General features: G+C 40.6%; 1 protein-coding gene across 16 annotated transcripts in view; it reads left to right on the top strand.

Moving 5' to 3' along the window:
• Positions 1–20,365, top strand: part of CADPS2 (calcium dependent secretion activator 2) — a 371,011-nt gene that overhangs the window by 183,474 nt on the left and 167,172 nt on the right. For all 16 annotated transcript variants that reach the window (XM_029073511.1, XM_029073500.1, XM_029073498.1 and 13 more), the window contains exon 8: positions 2,501–2,640. In XM_029073511.1, the coding sequence (XP_028929344.1) occupies positions 2,501–2,640 (140 nt within the window). The remainder of the gene's footprint in view (positions 1–2,500; positions 2,641–20,365) is intronic.

Genomic DNA, 20,365 nt, shown 5'->3' with positions numbered 1-20,365 from the left:
TCAAATCCGCCAATCATTCTTCCCCAAGATCAAAAACCTGCTGAAGGCTCACCTCTTCCAATAGGCCCTCCCAGACTAAGCCATCCTAACTGCTACCAGGTTAATACAGTCACTCATCCTGTCCTGCCTGGATGACTGCATCAGCCTCCTTTCTGACCTCCTAACCTGCTGCCTCTCCCCACTCCAGTCCATAATTCACTCCACTGCCCGGTTCATCTTTTTTCAGAAACGTTCAGGACTTGTCACACCCTTTCCTCAAAAAACCTTGCTTCTCTCCTACAACCCATCCCGTACACTTCACTCCTCTGGTGCTATCCTTCTCACTGTGCCTCTATCTCACGTGTCTTGCTGCTGACCCCTGACTCATGTCCTACCTCTGGCCTGGAACGCCCTCCCTCTTCAAATCTGCCTGACAATTCATCTCCCCTGCTTCAAAGCTGTACTGAAGGCACATCTCTTCCAAGAGGCCTTCCCAGACTAAGCCCCAATTTTCCTCATCTCCCACTCCCTTCTGCGTTGCCCTGACTTGCTCCCTTTGCTCTTCCCCCCCACTCCCCACCCCACAACACTCATGTATGATAGAATGGAGGGAGGTAATAATAATAATGTTGGTATTTGTTAAGCGCTTACTATGTGCAGAGCACTGTTCTAAGCCCTGGGGAGATACAGGGTAATCACGTCATCCCACGTGAGACTCACAGTTAATCCCCATTTTACAGATGAGGTAACTGAGGCACAGAGAAGCTAAGTGACTTGCCCACAGTCACACAGCTGACAAGTGGCAGAGCCGGGAGTCAAGCCCATGACCTCTGACTCCGAAGCCCAGGCTCTTTCCACGGAGCCACGCTGCTTCCCCTGCCAAAGGTAGTGATTTGGCACAGAAGAGAAGGTGGAATAACAGCTGGTGTAGGGAGTGGCATTAATGAGCGGGATGGTATCAGTGCCAATGTGCAGGTCAGTGAAGAAGATTCTTGTCTGGGAAAGCCTTAAAAATGTTTTGCGTGTTTGAGGCATCCCAAACCAGCCCCTCCAGGCCCAAACTGGTCTTCTCTTCAGGTTCCCAGAAGGCAGGAGTCATCTAAAGATCCAGTATGATGGTAATAATAATAATAATAATGTCATTTGTTAAGCACTTACTATGTGCAAAGCACTCTTCTAAGCACTGGGAGGATACAAGGTGATCAGGTTGTCCCACATGGGGCTCACAGTCTTAATGCCCATTTTACAGGTAAGGTATCTGAGGCACAGAGAAGTTAAGTGGCTTGCCCAAAGTCACACAGCTCCCAAAATCACACAGCTGACAAGCAGCGGAGTTGGGATTTGAACCCATGATCTTTGACTCCCCAGCCCGTGCTGTTTCCACTGAGCCATGCTGCTTCTCTAATTATGGTGTGTCATTCCTAGTAATTTACATAGTTCCTTTGATGCTAACCTTCTTATTGAACCTTGATCTCCTCTATCTAGCTGCTGACCTGTCGCCCATATCCTACCTCCTCATATCAGACACATAATTGCTCTCCCTGACTTCAAAATCTTATTGAAGGCACATCTCCTCCAAGAAGCCTTCCCTGACTAAGCCCCTCTCTCCTTCTCCCACTCTCTTCTGCACCACTCTTATTTGCTCTTTCATTCATCTCCCTTCCATTCACACAGCACATATGTATAAATCTATTATTTATGTATGTATTTATTTAGCTGTTTATATTAATGTCTGTCTTCCCCTCTAAACTGTGAGCTCATTGTGAGCAGGAATGTGTCTGTTTTATTGTACTTTACCAAAAACTTAGTATAGTGCTTTGCATACAGTAAGCACTCAATAAATATGATTGAATGAATGAATGAATGAACATTTCCAAGCAACACCAAAAGTCTGAGTAAAACGTTTTTCAGTCGGCGTTGCATCATATGTAAATACCAAGCCCAGCCACAGCATCATGGAGTTGTCTTAGTTCTCAAGAATTCACAGCATGAAACTTTTACTGGTATGAAAGCTGCTTTAATCAGAGTCTAGTCCATCCTTAATTGATTTGATTTTTCATTAGCCAAAAGATATTTATAGTGAAGAAATAGTGCAGCATCTCTGTCATCTCAAATAATTAGATTTTGTTTCTGGTGAGTGGTAGCTCTCATTTCGAAGACATTATTTCAGAAATCATGCTCCCTGTGGAGTTTCAAGTGGGCCTGAAATCTGAGGTACCTCTTTAATCATACACCAGGCATTTTTTCAGCTCTCACTTTCACTGCAGCCTGTCAAACAGTTAATTCAAGACAAAGTGACGCAGGAGGAAAGCGTGTTATCCAATAATATAACAACACCCATTTGTCCAAAAATGAATGAGACTGCATTGAAAACCCATCTTCTGTGAGGCAGTGGACACCTGTGGCTTATTAACTGTCCTTTGGCTTTTTAATACCTTGTTTTCAAGGGGGAAAGGGCTCAGTGATGTCCAGGAAGGCTTTTGGGTCACATATTGAAGTCATTATCCTTGCTCCCTCATAGGTGATATTGAACCCAACATCCAATAGCTCGAAAGCACCAGAGCTGCACAGGATGGTCGTCCCCAAAAGCAGCCAGGACTCTGACTTGAAAATCAAGCTGGCAGTGCGCATGGATAAGCCACCACACATGAAGCATAGTGGGTGAGTTTTTCCTTGAGATTCTTCTTGGTTATGTGATGCCTTATTATATATGCAGATGTATCTATGTACGTGTGTGTGTGTATATATAATGTGTACACTATATAGAGAGAGGGAGATATATGTAGTTAATAATATTCTGATAATTGTCTAGTTATATACATTATGTTCATTTTGTTGCCTAAGTCTAGTTGGTGATTTTCAGAGAATGTACATCTGTGAGTGTCAAACTTATTTCATTTTCTCCTCTTGCAACACCTGCTACCAACCTGCTGTTTGACCTTGAGCAAACCAATCACCTCTCTAGTTCTCAGTTCCTCTATCTGTATTATAAGGATGAGTAATAACTCCCTCTTCCTACCTTTCAGAAAGGTTGCAAGACTAAAAGTGAAATATTTAATGTGGAAGTTCTTTGGAAAAATAACAGCACAGTGCAAGTTCAAAGGACTATTATTTTTCTCATTATTGTTGTTGGTATTCATAAAAATCCATGAATTGGATGATTGACACCTCTGAAGTGTTTCAGTGCACTACTCCTGGGTTAACTGGGGAATCATAAACATCACTAACATTACTACTGTTATTATTAATGTTAAAGATATGATCAGGTAAATAGGTCAGACTGAATCTCTGTCCCTTATGGGGCCCACAGTCAAAGAGGGATGGAGAAAAGGTATTTTGTCCCCCTATTAATGTTGGTATTTGTTAAGCGCTTACTATGTGCAGAGCACTGTTCTAAGCGCTGGGGTAGACACAGGGGAATCAGGTTGTCCCACGTGGGGCTCACAGTCTTAATCCCCATTTTACAGATGAGGTAACTGAGGCACAGAGAAGTGAAGTGACTTGCCCACAGTCACACAGCTGACAAGTGGCAGAGCTGGGATTCGAACTCATGACCTCTGACTCCAAAGCCCGGGCTCTTTCCACTGAGCCACGCTGCTTCTCGTGTGGCTCAGTGTTACTCATATTAGTGGCTAGTATTACTCGTGTGGGAACTGAGGCATAGGGAAATTAAGTGTTTTGCCTAAAGGTACACAGCAGCTGAGTGGCAAAATGAGGAGTAGGACCTGGAGCTCCTGACTTCCAGTCCCATGCTCTTTGCACACCACCTCCTTCTTTAGGGTCACAGTGTTCCTGTGGTTGGTAAACTGTGACCACATGGGATTTGACGATTTGTCAAGTCACTTAGATTATTCCAGGACTGAAATGGGCTATGCCAAGGTCTTCCGTATCTAAACATTCTTTTAGCCTTACGGTCCTGGAACTGTGAATTGAATGGCGCTGAGCTACAGACTTTGGGGAATCATTTCACCAAGATGGACATGGTGGGAACTCTGGATTGAGTTCATTCTCCTAGGTCCACTGCTTGGAGATGCAAGAGCAGAAGCATAAAGAGAGTGAAATTCAGCTGGATAGAGAAGAGACTGAAACAATCAAACTTCATCGATGCCTCAATGGTTTCATTAGATTTTCACATATGGAAGAAGTCAGAACCATTCTTCCTCTAGTGTCCTGAGGTGTGCATCTGGCTCATGCGTTAATTACTTTAACTAAAGAGAAATACTTCCTTATACAGCATTGCTGCCGGGGAGATATTTAGATAAGGGAAATAAGTGAAGTTTAATAAATCTAGGAACTTGGTCTCATTGATCCCTGTATTACAACAGTGTAATAGAGCAACTGAAAGAGTAGATTAATAGAGGTTTACTTTTTGGCTGCAAAAACTGGCTTGTATTCTCTTAATAATTAATTCCGTAATGCATAATGAAATTGTGGCTGGTTAATAATTGACAAGAGAGTCCAGTCAAAGAAAGAAAGGTGAATCAAGCAGATAAATAAAAATTTGGTCAGGTCATGTCTACACAAAGCAAATGTTTCCCATTGTATTTTCTGGCTAAAAATATCTTTTCCCTCTCTTGGTTCCCCTGCCCACAAGCTGGGTTAAAAAAAAAAAGGTTCTGCCTACTCCTACTGTCAGCCTGCTTCCCCACCATTAAATTGCAAATTCCTTGGAAGGTCCATGGCTTCAATTCCTTGATGCCCTCCCAAGCACTTAGAACATTGCTCTGCACATAGGCACACAATAGATATCATAGATTGTTAAAGCTTGGTTTAGAGCCTCAGGGAATGAACCTGGACATTAGCACCTATCTTATCTTTCAATCTCCTCCTCCACTGATAGGCTCTAATTTTGCTCCTGCATTTTCCAAGCTAGCCTTCATTATCATTTGATTGATTGCCTGTTGACCAATCATTAGAGAGACCTAATGGGTAGCTGGAAACTTCCAGTATAAATATACTGAAATTCAGTATATTTCTGTAGAGTCAGATCCTCCACTGCCCAGATAGAATTCATCCTTTAGACTATAGGCTTGTGGTAGGCAGGAAATGTGTCTGTTTATTGTTATATTGTACTCTCCCAAGCACTTAGTACGGTGCTTTGTACACAGTAAGTGCTCAATAAGAACATTTGAATGAATGAATTATACATTTTGTTACATATGAAGGGTGAGTTCACTTTCCACAGTGAGAATCCAGCCCTTACTCTTCTGCCAAAGGTTCCCAAAATGTCCATTTGCCATCACACAGTCACGGATTGGGAGACCAAGACAAACGTTGCCTCCACTGAGCTGTTAGCCCTGGTTATGGTCACATGAGTGATCTGAGCCACTTTTCTCCATTAAAAACACATACTGATAATGTTCAGCTACTTCAAAGGGTTCCAAGGAATCTCTTCCAAACAGAAGACAGTTTCCAAAGCAATGGGGCAGAAATGTTCCGAGATTTCCACTGGCTTTTTTTGCAGTGTGATTTTTATATTCATCTTTCCCCAGTAAAAGGGCAAGCAACTCTCTCATATAAAACATGCAAGGCCTGGGTGAAGCCAGGGGTAGGACCCGAGAAAATCAAATGAATGACCTAACTTACAATATTTATTTTCAAAGAGAGTGAAACCCGTGCATGTAAAATTAGATCTATTTCATTAGAGTCTCCGTAACCCAGGTATAACCCAGGCTGAACCCCCTTTTCCTCAGCTCTCCTCCCTTCCGTATCACCTCTCTTCCCCCACCAACCCCACATCACCTATGTATATACATACATATATATATATTTATATAATTCTATTTATTTATATTGATGCCTGTTTACTTGTTTTGATGTCTGTCTCTCTCCCCCACCCCCCAGACTATAAACCCTTTGTGGGCAGGGATTGTCTCTCTCTATTGCTGTATTGTACTTTCCAAGCACTTAGTACAGTGCTGTACATACAGTAAGCGTTCTACAAATATAATTGAATGAATGAATGAAAGGTATAGCTCGATCCTTACCAAACCAATTAAGAATTCCCAAGTGTAACTTTTAAGTATAAAAACATTCACTTTTTCCCAATAGTATGTGTCTTTAGTCTTATTCTGTATATTCCAATATATCTATAGGTGATTGCACAGCTAACTTTGTAACTTGGTGCATATATAAATAAGAATGTGGGTGAAGTACTTGTGTGTGGAGTACTTTAGAGAGAATGAATTATCCTTTAGCATAACCTAGTGGCTATATGTAAGTAGTGCTCAGTAATCTTTTGAATCCTAGAACTGAACAGTATTACCCTATTTTGTGAAGTGACATTTGTTTCTGAAGCCAAGGCACGTTAACTCAGTAAAAAGGAGTTAATATAAAGGTGGATTAATATCAAGAACATGGCAGCTGAGAGTGACGCACAATCTACCCATGTTACAGAGACAGGTGTTACCCGGAACCATGATAGAAAATTTCAAGTGGGGCTCACATCTACATGGCTGTCATTAAAAATTTGGGTTGCCCTGGCCTAATCCAACGGGGAGCGGGAAGAGAGGAGGTGCTTACAGAATGGAACTACTTTTTCTTTCTTCATTTCAATATATATCAACTAGGGTCAAAGGGCAGACTTGCAGCCACAGAAGTTTTTGCATTTATTTTTTAATGGTATTTGTTAAACACTTACTATGCCAGGCAGTCCGACATGGGGTTTCCAGTCTTAATCCCCATTTTACAGATGAGGTAACTGAGGCCCAGAAGTTGAGACCCAAGTTCATACAGCAGGCAAGTGGCAGTGCCAGGATTAGAACCCAGGTCCTCTGACTCCCAGACCTTGGCTCTTTCCACTAGGCCACGCTGCTTTCCAGAAGTGGCCAAGAAATGCAAAAATGACCATGCAAACAAACCCCCTCAGTGAGAGTCCTGAATGAAAAGGGTCAGGGTGTCAAGGAGTTAGGTAAATTAGATTAGTTCTATTTTCTTAGACTTTTTCCCAGCCAGGTTTCCATGGTTCATTGTTTAACAGGGTTTTACTTTGCATGAAATGTTTCACATTCTTGTTTTAAAAAGGGAAATATTTGGGGGAGAGAAATAAGGGTAGGTTAATATCTGCTTGTTCAATACATGTGAATGATGATTCTGGACTTGGCTAAATGCAGATTACCCGAGGACGACTTGGGGCATATGAAGTTTTGACTGGAGCTGGTTTATGATTTCAGAACAACCAGAATAAGGGGTTTATTCTATGACAAGGGGGTTATGCAAACCTGGATGGAATTGTCAAGGAATTTTCTTTGCTTGAAGTAGGGTGCCCAGCCCAGCAGCAGATAAGGAGTTTGTAGGAAGATATTGAAAAGAGTAAAGGCAAAAAGGAGAGAATGCTAGATCAGAGAGGCCAAGCAAATAGATTCAGGGGATCCTGCGGCAGGGGATACTGGAATGGACAGAAGACATCGTTTGAAAGCATTTCCATCCCTTCTGAAACCTAAATTCTCAAGTTCTTCATTCCACTCTCAGAGTAAACATTCAGGCGCATGCTTGGGTTTTCTGGCCCAAGATGTTGGCACCAGGTTAAAGTCTTTCACCTTTGGCGGACAGGTCCACGTCTAAATGCTGTCCAAAATGTCTGGGAGCTATTCTAAATTGATTTCTCAGCGGAGAATGGATTGAGTTTCACTCAGGTTAGTAGATGAATGAACTAAAAGGAACAGCATCATACAAGCACCAGTAGATGCCATGGTTGATGTATCCTGAATGAAGATGACAACGGGTTCCATCAGCATCTCCGCCTTATAAAACGGGCTGTTGTTCCCTCACCCGGAAAATGGGAGCAGCTTGTTCCCTTGTTTTAGCTCCGGCATAAGGGGAACACCTTCCATTGCCATGAACTCCATTTTTTTTCTGATAAAGAAACTCCAGCACTTTTTTTTAATCTCTGGCTTTAATTTTAATCTTGGAAGGTTGCAGATTCTAGAAGTGATCAGGAGTCCCCTAACAAAGCTCCTTAACACATTTGTTTGAGACAGTAGTGAGGGCACAGAGGTGGTGTGTCCTGGGTGACTCCCATCCCACCACCGCCTGTCCTGACCCCAGGATCACACTGTGTGAAAGAATTGGCTTGTAATTAATTTGCTAGGAACCTATCCATAGATGTTATATGTTTTTATGCCTCCCATCACTATTGTGTATTTTTTCTCTTTAAAACGATCTGGAATACAAAAATGATACCAAGAAGAAATGTGTGATTAATTATATCTTAATTAAAACTTGTCATATGCATTTCTGTACAATTACTTGGCAATAATCAGTTGCATAAAACATAGAAAATTGAATCTGGTGACAAATGGCCCTAAAATTTCATTAATGATTGATTGGATAATATGAGTTAAGTACAGAATTATTAAGACATGAAACAAAAGTGTTTATCCTCCAACTTGATCCTCAGAGAATGGATTAGAACTATAAGCTTGATTTCAGTGTTTTCTTGGATAATTGCTAGGGAGGAGTCATGGGAAGTGTTGGGACCCTTAATACTATGGAAGTGGCATATTAATTGCTAAGAGAAGCCATGAGAATCTTAATTGCCATGAGAAGCAGTACTAATTAAGATGTCATTCTATATCCATTCTGAAGTAATTAATTTGAAATATTTGCTAAAGATGTGATATAAATTTAGATCCAAATTCAGAAGCTTACTCATCCCAGACTTTGTTAAAGCTGGCTTTGGTTAAGAAAGGTCAACCTTCAGAAAGTTTTGAGTATTTTTTCCCTTATGCTACTCTAATGCATTTTGCCAATTCTAACAGATTATTGAATTAGAAAATGTGGCTCTGAAAATTCTTTCAATATTTTAGGTGATTTAAAAGCGATTAAATAAACCATCGTAAGTTGAGTTTCTAAATTAGTATTTTGTGACCCCATGAGCATCAGGGTATATCTGTCATTTCAAGAAAAGCTAAATATACCATGCTAAGTATTGGGGTTAGTGGGGGTGAGGGATGTGTGTGTGTGTGTGTGTATGTCTGTGTGTATGTGTGTGTGTGTGTGTGTGTGCATTGTACTGTGTTTCTGGTAGAACCTTCAATAACTATGAGCCCGTTGTTGGGCAGAGATTGTCTCTATCTGTTGCCGCACTGTACATTCCAAGCGCTTAGTACAGTGTTCTGCACACAGTAAGCGCTCAATAAATACGATTGAATGAATGAACGAAAAAGTAATTTTTTCAGAATTGTTTATCATGGAGATGTTTGCTTAAAAAAAACCTATTGAGTAGCTAATAAAAGTGTCCCATTTGACTTAGATGCTAGTAATGAGGTCTCCTCAGGAATCAAAAGTTCTATGCCAGTTGTAACCTGTAATACTTTTTCTCCTCAATTATCAATCTTATTTTAAGCTTCTGCCTATTCCAGGGCACATTGCTGTTCAGGGTATTTATTAAAAGATGATACTGCTCTGTGGGAGATTATATTCAGGTATTTGCTGTGCCTGTTGCTGTTTTTGAGTCTGCCTCTTGTTCTCTTCCTCTTCCCTAAGGCTTTGGTCCAGGCGAGTAACCTCTCTCTTGATTGTCATATGCCAGAGTGACCCACATACTCGTGTTTTCCCACCATCTCCTGCTAAACTGCACCAATTGAGACCGTGTTCCACTGCCTTTCAAGGATTTTGCTCATGTAACTCCTGTTTTGTTTCATCAAATAACAGCTACTTGGATAAACAGCTATTGCTCACTCTCTGTGCATGTTCCTCTGTACCTTAGTGCTGTTGAGCCAAGAGCCATTCAGAACCATGTGATTGGTAAACTTGTCCTACCTCTTAATGCTGAGTGTCTTGTAAGTGAAGTTGATGAAAAGAATCCAGAATCCACATGTGCCTTCTCTGGCAGATGATGGGGTCACAGACTTATAGAAATTGGTACACCGTCACAGTTTTGTAAACATTCATTTTGGCAAATGAGAAGCAGTGATGCTTAGTGGTTAGAGAATGGGCCTGGGTTCTAATCCTGGCCCTGCCATTTGTTTGCTATGTGACCTTGGGCAAGTCACTTAACTTCTCTGTGCCTCAGTTACCTCATCTGTTAAATGAGGATTAAGACTGTGAGCTCATGTGGGTCATGGATTGGGTCCAAATGATTATCTTGTATCTACCCCCGTGCTTAGTGCCTGGAACATAGTAAGTGCTTACCAAATACCATAAAAAAGTGTGCTGCCACACTGTCTCCATAGTCTGCCTGTTAATTGTTCAAAGAGCATACTATCTTTTGGTTTGTTTTTCTACTTTATTCATCCACAGATCGATGAAATGAAGCTCCATATTGCTGGTCCAAAACCTCAGTTATTTTAAACCTTAACGTCAATTGATAGGATTGGGTTCTTTAAGTGGGTTCATAGTTATCCGAGAAGCACCTCCTCCCAAGAGAATGTTTTTCATTTTCAAGGTCCATGACAGAAGCACAGTTAATAGATTTATTCAGCTTCTCTGATGGTACCAGTTTGTAAAACAGTTCTTTCCTTTCAAATTGCCTTTTTTCTACCAAGCGTTTTGATTAGTCTAAATATCAGATTAGTGAACATCCTTCCCAAATACTATTAAAACATTTTGATGTATATGTTTTTCTAAGAATGAAATAAATATTATGCAAGGATGAGAGTAGCATGGACTAATGGAAATAGCATGAACCTGGAGTCAGAAGACCTGGGTTCTGATCCTGGTTTCACTATTTGTCTGCTGTGTGTCCTTGGGCAAATCACTTAGCTTCTCTGTGCCTCAGTTACCTCTTCTGTAAAATGGGAATTAAGACTGTGAGCTGCATGTGCGACTTGGACTGTGTCCAGTCTGATTAGCTTGTATGTACCCAGCTCCTAGTACAGTGCCTGACACATAGCACTTTAGAAATACCATAAAAAGTACAATTAAAAAAATACATGTATACTATTTATTGCTCCCCTAGAAGAACACTCATTCAAGGATTTTACATCTAGATACACAGAGTACTCAGGATTCATGTAAATTGAGTTTAAAATAGCAGACATTCCTAAATCAAGGGGAAATGTTAAAATGCTATGGGACTATGATATAATGGAGATAATAAAGTATCTGAATGTACCGCAGCACCTATACTTTTACAAGGAGATGCATGTTAGTATATAATTTCAAAACGAATGCTGACTTTCATTTATCTGGTGAGATGCATGTGTTCTGCTAAATGGAAATCTTAGTCTTTCTCTCATACCTCTGATTATTTGTAATTGAACACCTGATTTCTCTCCTCTAACAAATTAACATCTGCACTGGATCTGTCGTTTATGCATACGGATATGCCTATTAGAATGCTGCAGATAAGCATGTACTTGAAAACAAAAAGACAACATTGTGAAACACTTCCAGCCATAATTTTTGATTACATATTGAGAATCGTTTAATTATCCTATTCCATTTTATTAACCCCACTTCTTAGGTCAATTGCTTTTTTTATTAACATGGTATGTCAGTAGTTTGTTAATTATCATGAAGTACCTGTGACTTCTCTGAGTATTAATTCTGAATTTTCAATTTTTTGTGATCTATAAAATTTGTTTTTGATTTGGAGAGTTACAAAGCTTCTTAAAAGCAGGTTTATGATTTGGCTTCTTAAATTTAAAACTCTCTATTTCCATTTAATCCTAGCCTTAAAAGACATCAAAAAATTAAAAGGATTGTTGACTTGATTATTTTTCCTTTTTGAATAAAATTTCAAAATTAAAGTACTCCCTTATGTGCATATATGCACATATATAACTGCTTATTGATATATCTTTAAGGATATGAGACTGTAAATATACAAAGAGAGAGATTGTTGATCTCTCTTTGGTTTGTGTTTTCTCGGAGAAATAGATGAATAGCTCATCCAAGAAACCACAAAAAGTTAATATTCAGTCTTGATGCCTCCAATTTGCTTTTTCCTATTTATGCTACGGAAAGAACCTAAGGCCGGAAGTGATGTCTTTTTTGGCTCTAACCAGTGATTCACCCAGTTTAGGATTTTGTCTCTGATAATGGCCCTTCTGGACATCCACCCTCGTCATTAGGAATTTTACATCTTCTATTCGTAGCCTTTCCCACAACATCCTTGACTTTACTTCTCTTTAATGAATATATCATCTTTACGTATACTTTCAACTTTCAACTTCTAGGCTTAAAACTCACTTTGCAGGTTCTGTTCCAAGCTGTTAGAATAGTGTTCTGCATGCAGTAAGCACTAAGTAAATAGCACTGATTGAACCTGCAAAGTGTCTGGTAGTAACAAATTCCATAAGTTTACCATCTGCTGTGTGCTTGTTCTGAACCTAGCGCCTTCAGGGTTTCCTCTTGTCCTGGTGTTGTGGGGTGTGGTTAACAACAATCCCATGTTCACCCCTGTAGCCTTCATGTTTTTGTGGGCTCTTTCAGTCCCATTACATTGTGAAATGTCAGAAAACATTGGCATGTACTACCTGTAATGGTGATATAGTTCCAAGGGATCACCCATTTTGGAAAAGGTAGTAGAAACTAATTGAAAAATATCCTTTGAATTGAAGAATGTGTAGCAGCAAAGGCAAATTGAATATATACCATCACAGTAATTATAGAAGCCTAAAAATAAAATAGGATGAGTTAGGGTATTTGCCAGATCACTGACCATCTTGATAAAATGTCATATTGGATAAAAGAGGGAAGAAAACTGAGGCTTTTAGCCTGTATCAGCAGGTGTGAGAATCATATGTGAAAGCTAAGATAAACAATGTTAACATAAAAATCTTATAGACTGCAAAACTACCATGGAATCACTGTGTTAGGCATTCCAAAAGTAATGAGATTACATTACAGACCACCTGGCCAGGATATTAAAAAGTGAGAGGGAACAGGTCTTTTTGGAGAAGGATGGTTAGCAAATAATGGGTGATCTCAATAATCACAATACTGACTAGCTGAATAACTCATCAGGATGAGAAGTGGAGGTAAGAGTTCTAGGATAAATGATGCCTTCTTGGGACAAACAGGCCCAGAGAGATAAAATGTTAGATTGAATTCTGAGGAAGGGACAGGACTGAGCAAAGGAGGTAAGTGTGGGAGAGCCACTCTGAAATAGGGAACATATTCTTTCTGGGGAAAGAAAGGTCCAAGAAAACCACAAAGGGCACAAGGTTATTAATTTTTAGAAGAGGAAACTGATAAAATGGGAACCTTTGTAAGGAAAGTTGAAAGGAGTACCTAAAATAGTGAAAAGCTAAGAGAACCTGAAAACTAGTTCAGAAGATCATAGTATAAGCTCAGAAAAAAAAAAAACGTGTGGCAAAGAAAGCTCAAAATGAAATCTTAGAGGAAAAAAAATACAGTAGCCAACCCTGCCTTTCTTGGTAAAGGAAAAGAACACCATTTTTTAAAACATTGGAATGATCACCTAAGGGAGATCAGAAAAACCCAAAAGCATGGTAGGTCAGGTAGAGGTAAGATATTAGGTAGGCTCACAAGAACTTTGAGGAGCACTTTGAAATAAATCCATCTCTCAGTGGTATTTATTGAGTACTTACTGTGCAGAGCACAGTACCAACAGCTTGGGGGAGTGCAATACAATAAAGTTGTTAAACCCAAACCCTAGCTACAATGAGTTTACAGCCTAATGGAGAGAGAAGCCCAAACTAGTTCCTTCATATAACTCATAGGAGAAGCAGCATGGCCTAGTGGATAGAGCAAAGTCCTGGGATTCAGAAGGACCTGGTTTCTAATTCTGGCTCTACTACTTGTCTGCTGTGTAAACATGGGCAAGACACTTACTTCACTTCTCAGTGTGTCAGTTTCCTCATCTGTAAAACGGGATTAAGACTGTGAACCCCATGTAGGACATGGACTGTGTCAAATCTGATTAGCTTTTCTCTTTACCAGCACTCTATTCGGTCCCTGGAACATAGTAAGCACTTAACAAACACCACAAACACAAAGTCAATTTGAGTCACTTTCAAATCATGGGGTCAAAGATCCCCTCAATGATGAAAGGAAGAGGCTCGGTGATTTAGTGTGGTCTTTTTACCAGATACGTTTTTAGGAAGATTTCCCTCTAGCAATAGAATTTATTAGTGTATTGCATGCTAAGTGCTTAGTACAGTACTTTGCACATAGTAAGCATCAATAAATACAATTGAATGAATCCAGAGCACTGGCAAAAAATACATCAGTATGAGCTTCAAGGGGCTCACAATCTAAGTATAAAAGATTGGAGGGGGGACTGGTGATAGTCACCCAAGAATTCAAAAATTCACAAAGCTGTAGGGAACTGTGGCTAGAGGAGGAGAAGTTCAGGCTCCTCATGGTTCAGGGTCCAACAATCCCAACCGCAGCCACATTGACCACCACAGCCACTGTAGCAGTAGGGTGAGAAGAACTAGATCAGAGCGTGATAAATACATGGGACATTTTTGCTGAATTAGATGTACACTGAATGATGATGCCCCCCTGAGACCCTGGAGGAATCCAAAGGAAAAGTTGCTGAAATCCCGGTGGGAAGGTATCTCATGTGGCAGGAAAATATATCACATGGCTGGAAGGCTTGGAATTACCAGTGTAGCACCATCCAATGAAAAATATTACAGAGAGAACCTGATGAATAGACAACTCCAGATTTGCAGGTAACAAGTTCTTCTGACAGGAAAACACTCTGCAGGAAGGGGTGAAACTTTTAGAAAGACTCATAAGGGAGAGTAGGTGGACAGAAAATTGTTAAAAGAAAGGATTTCAATATGAAAAAGTGGGAAAAGTAATGTGAACTACATTAGAGAAACAGCATGGCTTAGTGGAAAGAGCACGGGCTTGGGAGTCAGGGGTCATGGGATCCAATCCCAGCTCCACCACTTGTCAGCTGTGTGACTTTGGGCAAGTCATTTAACTTCTCTGGGCCTCAGTTCCCTCGTTTGTAAAATGGGATTAAGACTGTGAGGCCACGTAGGACAACGTGATGACTTTGTATCTACCCAGCACTTAGAACAGTGCTTGGCACATAGTAAGCACTTAACAAATACCAACATTATTATTATTATTATGAGTTCTGCGATATCTGTCATGGTGCAGAAGTCAAACCTTGGGGTCATCTTGCACTGTTCTCTCATGTCATTATCTCAAGTGTCACAGCAGGCAAAGTAGCCAGCAATTTAAACTGCTGGTCAAAATCAAGGAGGCTAAGAATTTAAGCAGTGCCATTCCTGGATCAAAACCCGTATTCCTTTCAGTGGCTCCAACAGTGACAAAGATGGTTGACGGAACAAGGTAATATACCTAATGTTTTAGGGATGTTCCATCTAATTTCCGTAACCTCCCCTCTTTATCCCTAGCTTTCCCTTTTTTTATGGTATTGGTTAAGTTCTTACTATTTGCCAGGTACGGTTCTAAGCGCTGGGGTAGATAAAAGATAATCAGGGTGTACACAGTCCCTGTCATACATGGGGTCCTCATTTTACAGATGAGATAACTGAGGCACAGAGAAGTGATGTGACTTACCCAAGGTCATACAGCAGACAAGTGGTGGGATTAGAACCCAGTTCCTTCTGACTCCCAGGCCCCTGCTCTATCCGCTAGACCACACTGCTTCCCTCTAGTTACCCACTATGGCCCGCTCTTACATGATTTTATCCAGAACCCCTGCTTGACTCTTCATAGATTTAGCAAAAAGCAAAACAAGAGTCACAATTTTGCAATTCTAGAGATTCATAATAAAGCACATGCCCTTTAGGATGCCCCAAGGGAGCTGGAGTGTAGGAGGTTGGAGTTGCTTAATTTTAGGGCTAGGGTTGTAAGATTGAAGCTTACACAATTGTGTATTGGTGTGGAATGTGAGGAAAGTGGAATTGGTGAGAAAGAAGGGTATTTTAAAGGAGAGAAACCTTGTAAAATCAGGAAGTGACTTCTGTAAAGTGAAGATGATACAGTTAAAGCTATACAGTATCAAAGTGGAAAGCGACAGAGAGACAAAATGGGAGACTAGTTGGGGTGAGAATAGATAGAAAGATTCTCTAAACCAATCTCCCTCTGGCAAAAGGGTCTTTGGATTATACAGATTATCTCTAGGCCTGCACTACAAATCCACCTCTTTGATCAAACCCTCAGAATAATTGTTGCTATTTTGAGTGACACAGGACCTGCAGGTGACCATTTTTTCAGTCAGGCTGATAGAGGTCTGAAATTGTGTAATCTCAACCAAGGAGGAGCTTAGGGTCCTGTCCGCTGCATAGCCAAGTGATAGGGTTGGTGATTAAAACAGAGATAATTTTTCTCGGGAAATCTTCATGAAACTACTATTAAATCATTTATAGAAAGCTAATGATCTGTACATTGGTAAGACCAAGAAAGGACAGGATTGTACTTCACAGTACCCCTCTTCTCCTTTCCTTCTTCTGCCTTCTTTATCAAATATCCTCTAAAGATGTACCCCACAATGCAGCCAGGTTGTGTCCTTGAAAATGCAGTGGTGTCATAAATGGTTGTATCTTGTCTTGTCTTATGCCCTCGTTTTCGACTCATAGCAACACCACAGACACATCTCTCCCAAAAGGCCCTGCTCTCCATCTGCAGTCATTCTGCCAGTGTATCCATAGAGTTTTCTTGGTAAAAATATGGAAGTGGTTTACCATTGCCACCTTCCGTGCAGTAAACTCTAGTCTCTGCCCTCAACTCTCTCCCATGCCACTGCTGCCCAATGTGGGAGAGTTTTGACTTGCAGCAGATTGCCTTCCACTTGCTAGCCACTTCCCAAGCTAGGAATGGAAGCGATAGGCCTCTGCTTGACTCTCCCTTCCATAGCCGAGATTGGTAGAGTACTGGAAGCTGTCCAGGTGTGACCCTGAGAGGGGAAATGGTTGTATAATGGAGTACTTTTGTCCACTGACTGACCTTCAGTTATTTAGGTTGTTGCATAATTAGCCTCATTGGGGCAATCAAGCCCCACAGATAAATGAAAATATACAGTAAAGCCTTCCCCACTCATTCTTTCCCTCACCCAGCCACCTCTGTCACCCTCCCTTGTTCCCAGTGAATTTTCTGCTCCACTGCCCCAGCCCTGCACTCCTTACTAAACTACTCTCCCATCTTTGTCCCCCATCTCTCTGTGGTCTAGGCTCTTGGAGACTAATCATAATAATAGCTGGTGCATTGAACATGGCTGCCGTTGCCTCCTCTTTCCCTCTTCTCTTTTCCGTTTGTAATCCCATCCCCTGCCCCAGCCAAAGCTATGGAATCAATCTATGGTCTTAATTGAATGCTTACTGTGTGCAGAACACAGTACTGAGTACTTGGAAGCAGTGTGGCCTATAGGACAAGCCCGGGCCTGGGTATCAGAGGACCTGGGTTCTAATCCCAGCTCTGCCACTTGTCTACTATGTGACCTTAGGCAAGCCATTCAGCTCCCCTAAGCCTCAGTTTCCTCATCTGTAAAATGAGGATTAAATTTTACTCCCTCTACTTAGATTATGAGCTTCATAAGGGATAGGGATTGTGTTCAAGCTGATTACCTTGTATCTGCCCCAGTGCTTAGTACAGTGCTTAGCACATAGTAAGTGCTTAATAAATGCCATAATAATTGGGAGAGTACAGTACAACAGAGTTGGTAGACATATTTCCTGCCTACAATGAGTTTACAGACTAGAGGGGGGATTTGGGATAGGGATGGGGGTACAGCTGGAAGGGACCTAGGGGGACAACCATGTCATCCCAGTGCTAAGCACTTAGTACAGTGCTCAGCAAACAGTAAGCGCTCAATAAATAAGATTGAATGAATCCCCCCTCCTTCTAACCCATTCTGCCTTGGAAGGAGAATAGCAGCCAGCTGGCTTTGCAGCAGTGTCCACTGGGCTCACTATGGTCACTTAAAAAAAGAGGAAAAAATGGTGGGCGGAGTGGGGGAAACATGATAGGGAGCAAGGTGCAGGTGAGAGAGGGGCAAGAAAGCAGCTAGGGAGGGTGGAGAGGGAGTGAGCAGAGTGACATGAGGAGGAGTTTAGGAATCACCTTACCTCAGTGATTGGCTATAATTCCAGGGATAGGGCTTACATATGCTACAACAAGTCAGCGCATCCCTGCAGAACAGATCTATGTACTGTGGGATAGTTGAAACCTAGGTTTGGCTGTCTTGATTTCATTGTCCATTTTAGTTGTTATGCTCATGTAATCTGAAAAATAAATTAATGCCAATCTGAAAAGTAATGTATCGCCCTTGTCTTGTGACTCTGAATGCCCAAGCTTCATGAAGCTTGATACAAGCTTATCATGTTGAACACAACCCTGTCCTGCAGAAGGCTCACATTAAATTAAATTAGTCCCCATTTTACAGATGAAGTAACTGAGGCACGGAGAAATTAAGCAATTTGCCCAAGGTCACATAGGAAAGTGGTGGAGCCGGGTTTAGAACTATTCTCTTGACTAGTTTCAGATTTGGGGGATCATTTGGTGGGAAACAGAGCCTTTTTTGTGACACTTTCCATGTCCTGCCTGAAATTGCTTTAGTATTCACTCATAAAAAATTGGATCTTGATCTAGATGGAATAGTCTGGGTGTTTCTGGAACCAGCGAAAGTTGCTGGAGTTTTTTTCCTGGTTATTAATATTTTTGCCCACGTGGAGGAGCTATAGTCAAATTTACAGAAACTGGAAGAATTGGGTCAAAGATTCTGTTGTTGTGGTCAACCTAGATTAATTTTGTTCAGGGTTGGGATTTTGGTACTTTGGGAAAAAATAAAGCTAATCTAATCAGCATTCAGATAATCTAATCTGAATTCAGGAATCAGTTTTTAGATGTATGAAGTGTAAACATTTTTCCACTAACTCCGTTTAAGATATCATATTCATAAATAACTATTTTGATGTTAGCACATCCAGCTATTCCAAAAAAGCTAAACTGCAGTTTGTGAATTTAAATTGTTATATACTAAGAATGCATTTTAAATATTAAAAGTCTTCTTAAAAAGTAATGATTACAATAATAGAAAGTTCATTAAAATTTTAGGTGAAGGAAAACCTTTAGGAATTTAGGTTTAGGAAAACCTAAAATTTTAGGTTTTCTGCCCAGAGAGCTTGGCCTATATCATAAGCTTTTTGTGCACTGGACAGATGTTAATTTTGTGAATTCTGTAGTTTGTTTCAAGATGAATGAAGGAAATAATTCTACCAAATTTCATCAAGTTCAATAATTCCACTATAACTGCCTCTTCATGGCCACCTTAATTAAAATTGGGCATGTAAAAAAAAACCCCGAAAACCTCAGTTTTAAGTTTCAAAATATAACTATTTCTGGTAATAGGTTAACATTTAGGGGGAATAAGAGGGACCTTTGCAATATTTCACATTTCTTAAAATGAAATAAGTTGACAAAATGCTTTGCCAAAGCTGTATTTTTTCATAGCAGCCTTGCAGTGTATTTCAAACAGGATTTATCTGAGATTTATAAAAGTCCTTTTGAAAAAATTAAATTTCCATATACCCCTATATTCTACCCCTAACCTTTCATTCCTGTAAGGAAGATCTCTCCACCCTTCTTTCATTATTTTGCATGAAAGTGAAACATGGGAGCCTTAAAACTATAGTACTTACACATCAATCAACCAATAAATTGATGGTATTTATTTGGTGCTTACTGTGTACAGAGTACTGAACTAAGTACTTTGGAAGGTACGATGCAGAAGAGTTGGTGATAATAGCAATTGTGGTATTTAAGTGTTTACTAAGTTGCAGGCACTGTAATTAGATACAAGCTTATCATGTTGAACACAACCTTGTCCTGCAGAGGGCTCACTTTAAATTAAATTAGTCCCCATTTTACAGATGAAGTAACTGAGGCACAGAGAAATTAAGCAATTTGCCCAAGGTCACATAGGCAAGTGGTGGAGCCGGGTTTAGAACCTAGGTCCTTCTGACTCATGCATGGGGCTGTGCGCTATCCACTAGGCCATGCAGCTTCTATTATGGGGACACGTTCCCTGCCCCCAGAGGAGCTCACAGTCTTCGCTTTTTGCAGGAAAGGAAGCCTTACCATATTAACTAGCCATAGGTGATAGGAAGACTAAATTTAAATTTTTCCAAAACACATGTATTTATTTTACCAATTATGGTTCATCATAAGGTTCCGTAAACTGCGATGCATTGGGTGGTATTTTACAGGCCCTCCGGTACTCTAAAACTTTATCACTAACTCACATCCCAAGGAGAAAGTGCTATTTTGTATGAACAGTACCAATTTTGCTGCCATCTCGGTGTCCGTGTTCTCTCTCTGGCCTGGAACTCCCTCCTTTTTCATGTACTACAGTCCACCACTCTCCCTGCTTCCCTAACTAAGCCTTCACTTCCCTTACTGTCCCTACTCTACCTTCTACCTCGCCTATGCACTTGGATCTGGACCCTTTAAGCACTTGGTATTCACTCTATCCTCAGCCCCACAGCACTTA

The sequence above is a fragment of the Ornithorhynchus anatinus genome, chromosome 10 (assembly GCF_004115215.2).
Source record: "Ornithorhynchus anatinus isolate Pmale09 chromosome 10, mOrnAna1.pri.v4, whole genome shotgun sequence".
Lineage (NCBI taxonomy): Eukaryota > Metazoa > Chordata > Mammalia > Monotremata > Ornithorhynchidae > Ornithorhynchus > Ornithorhynchus anatinus.
This window is presented reverse-complemented; position numbering and strand designations above follow the sequence as displayed.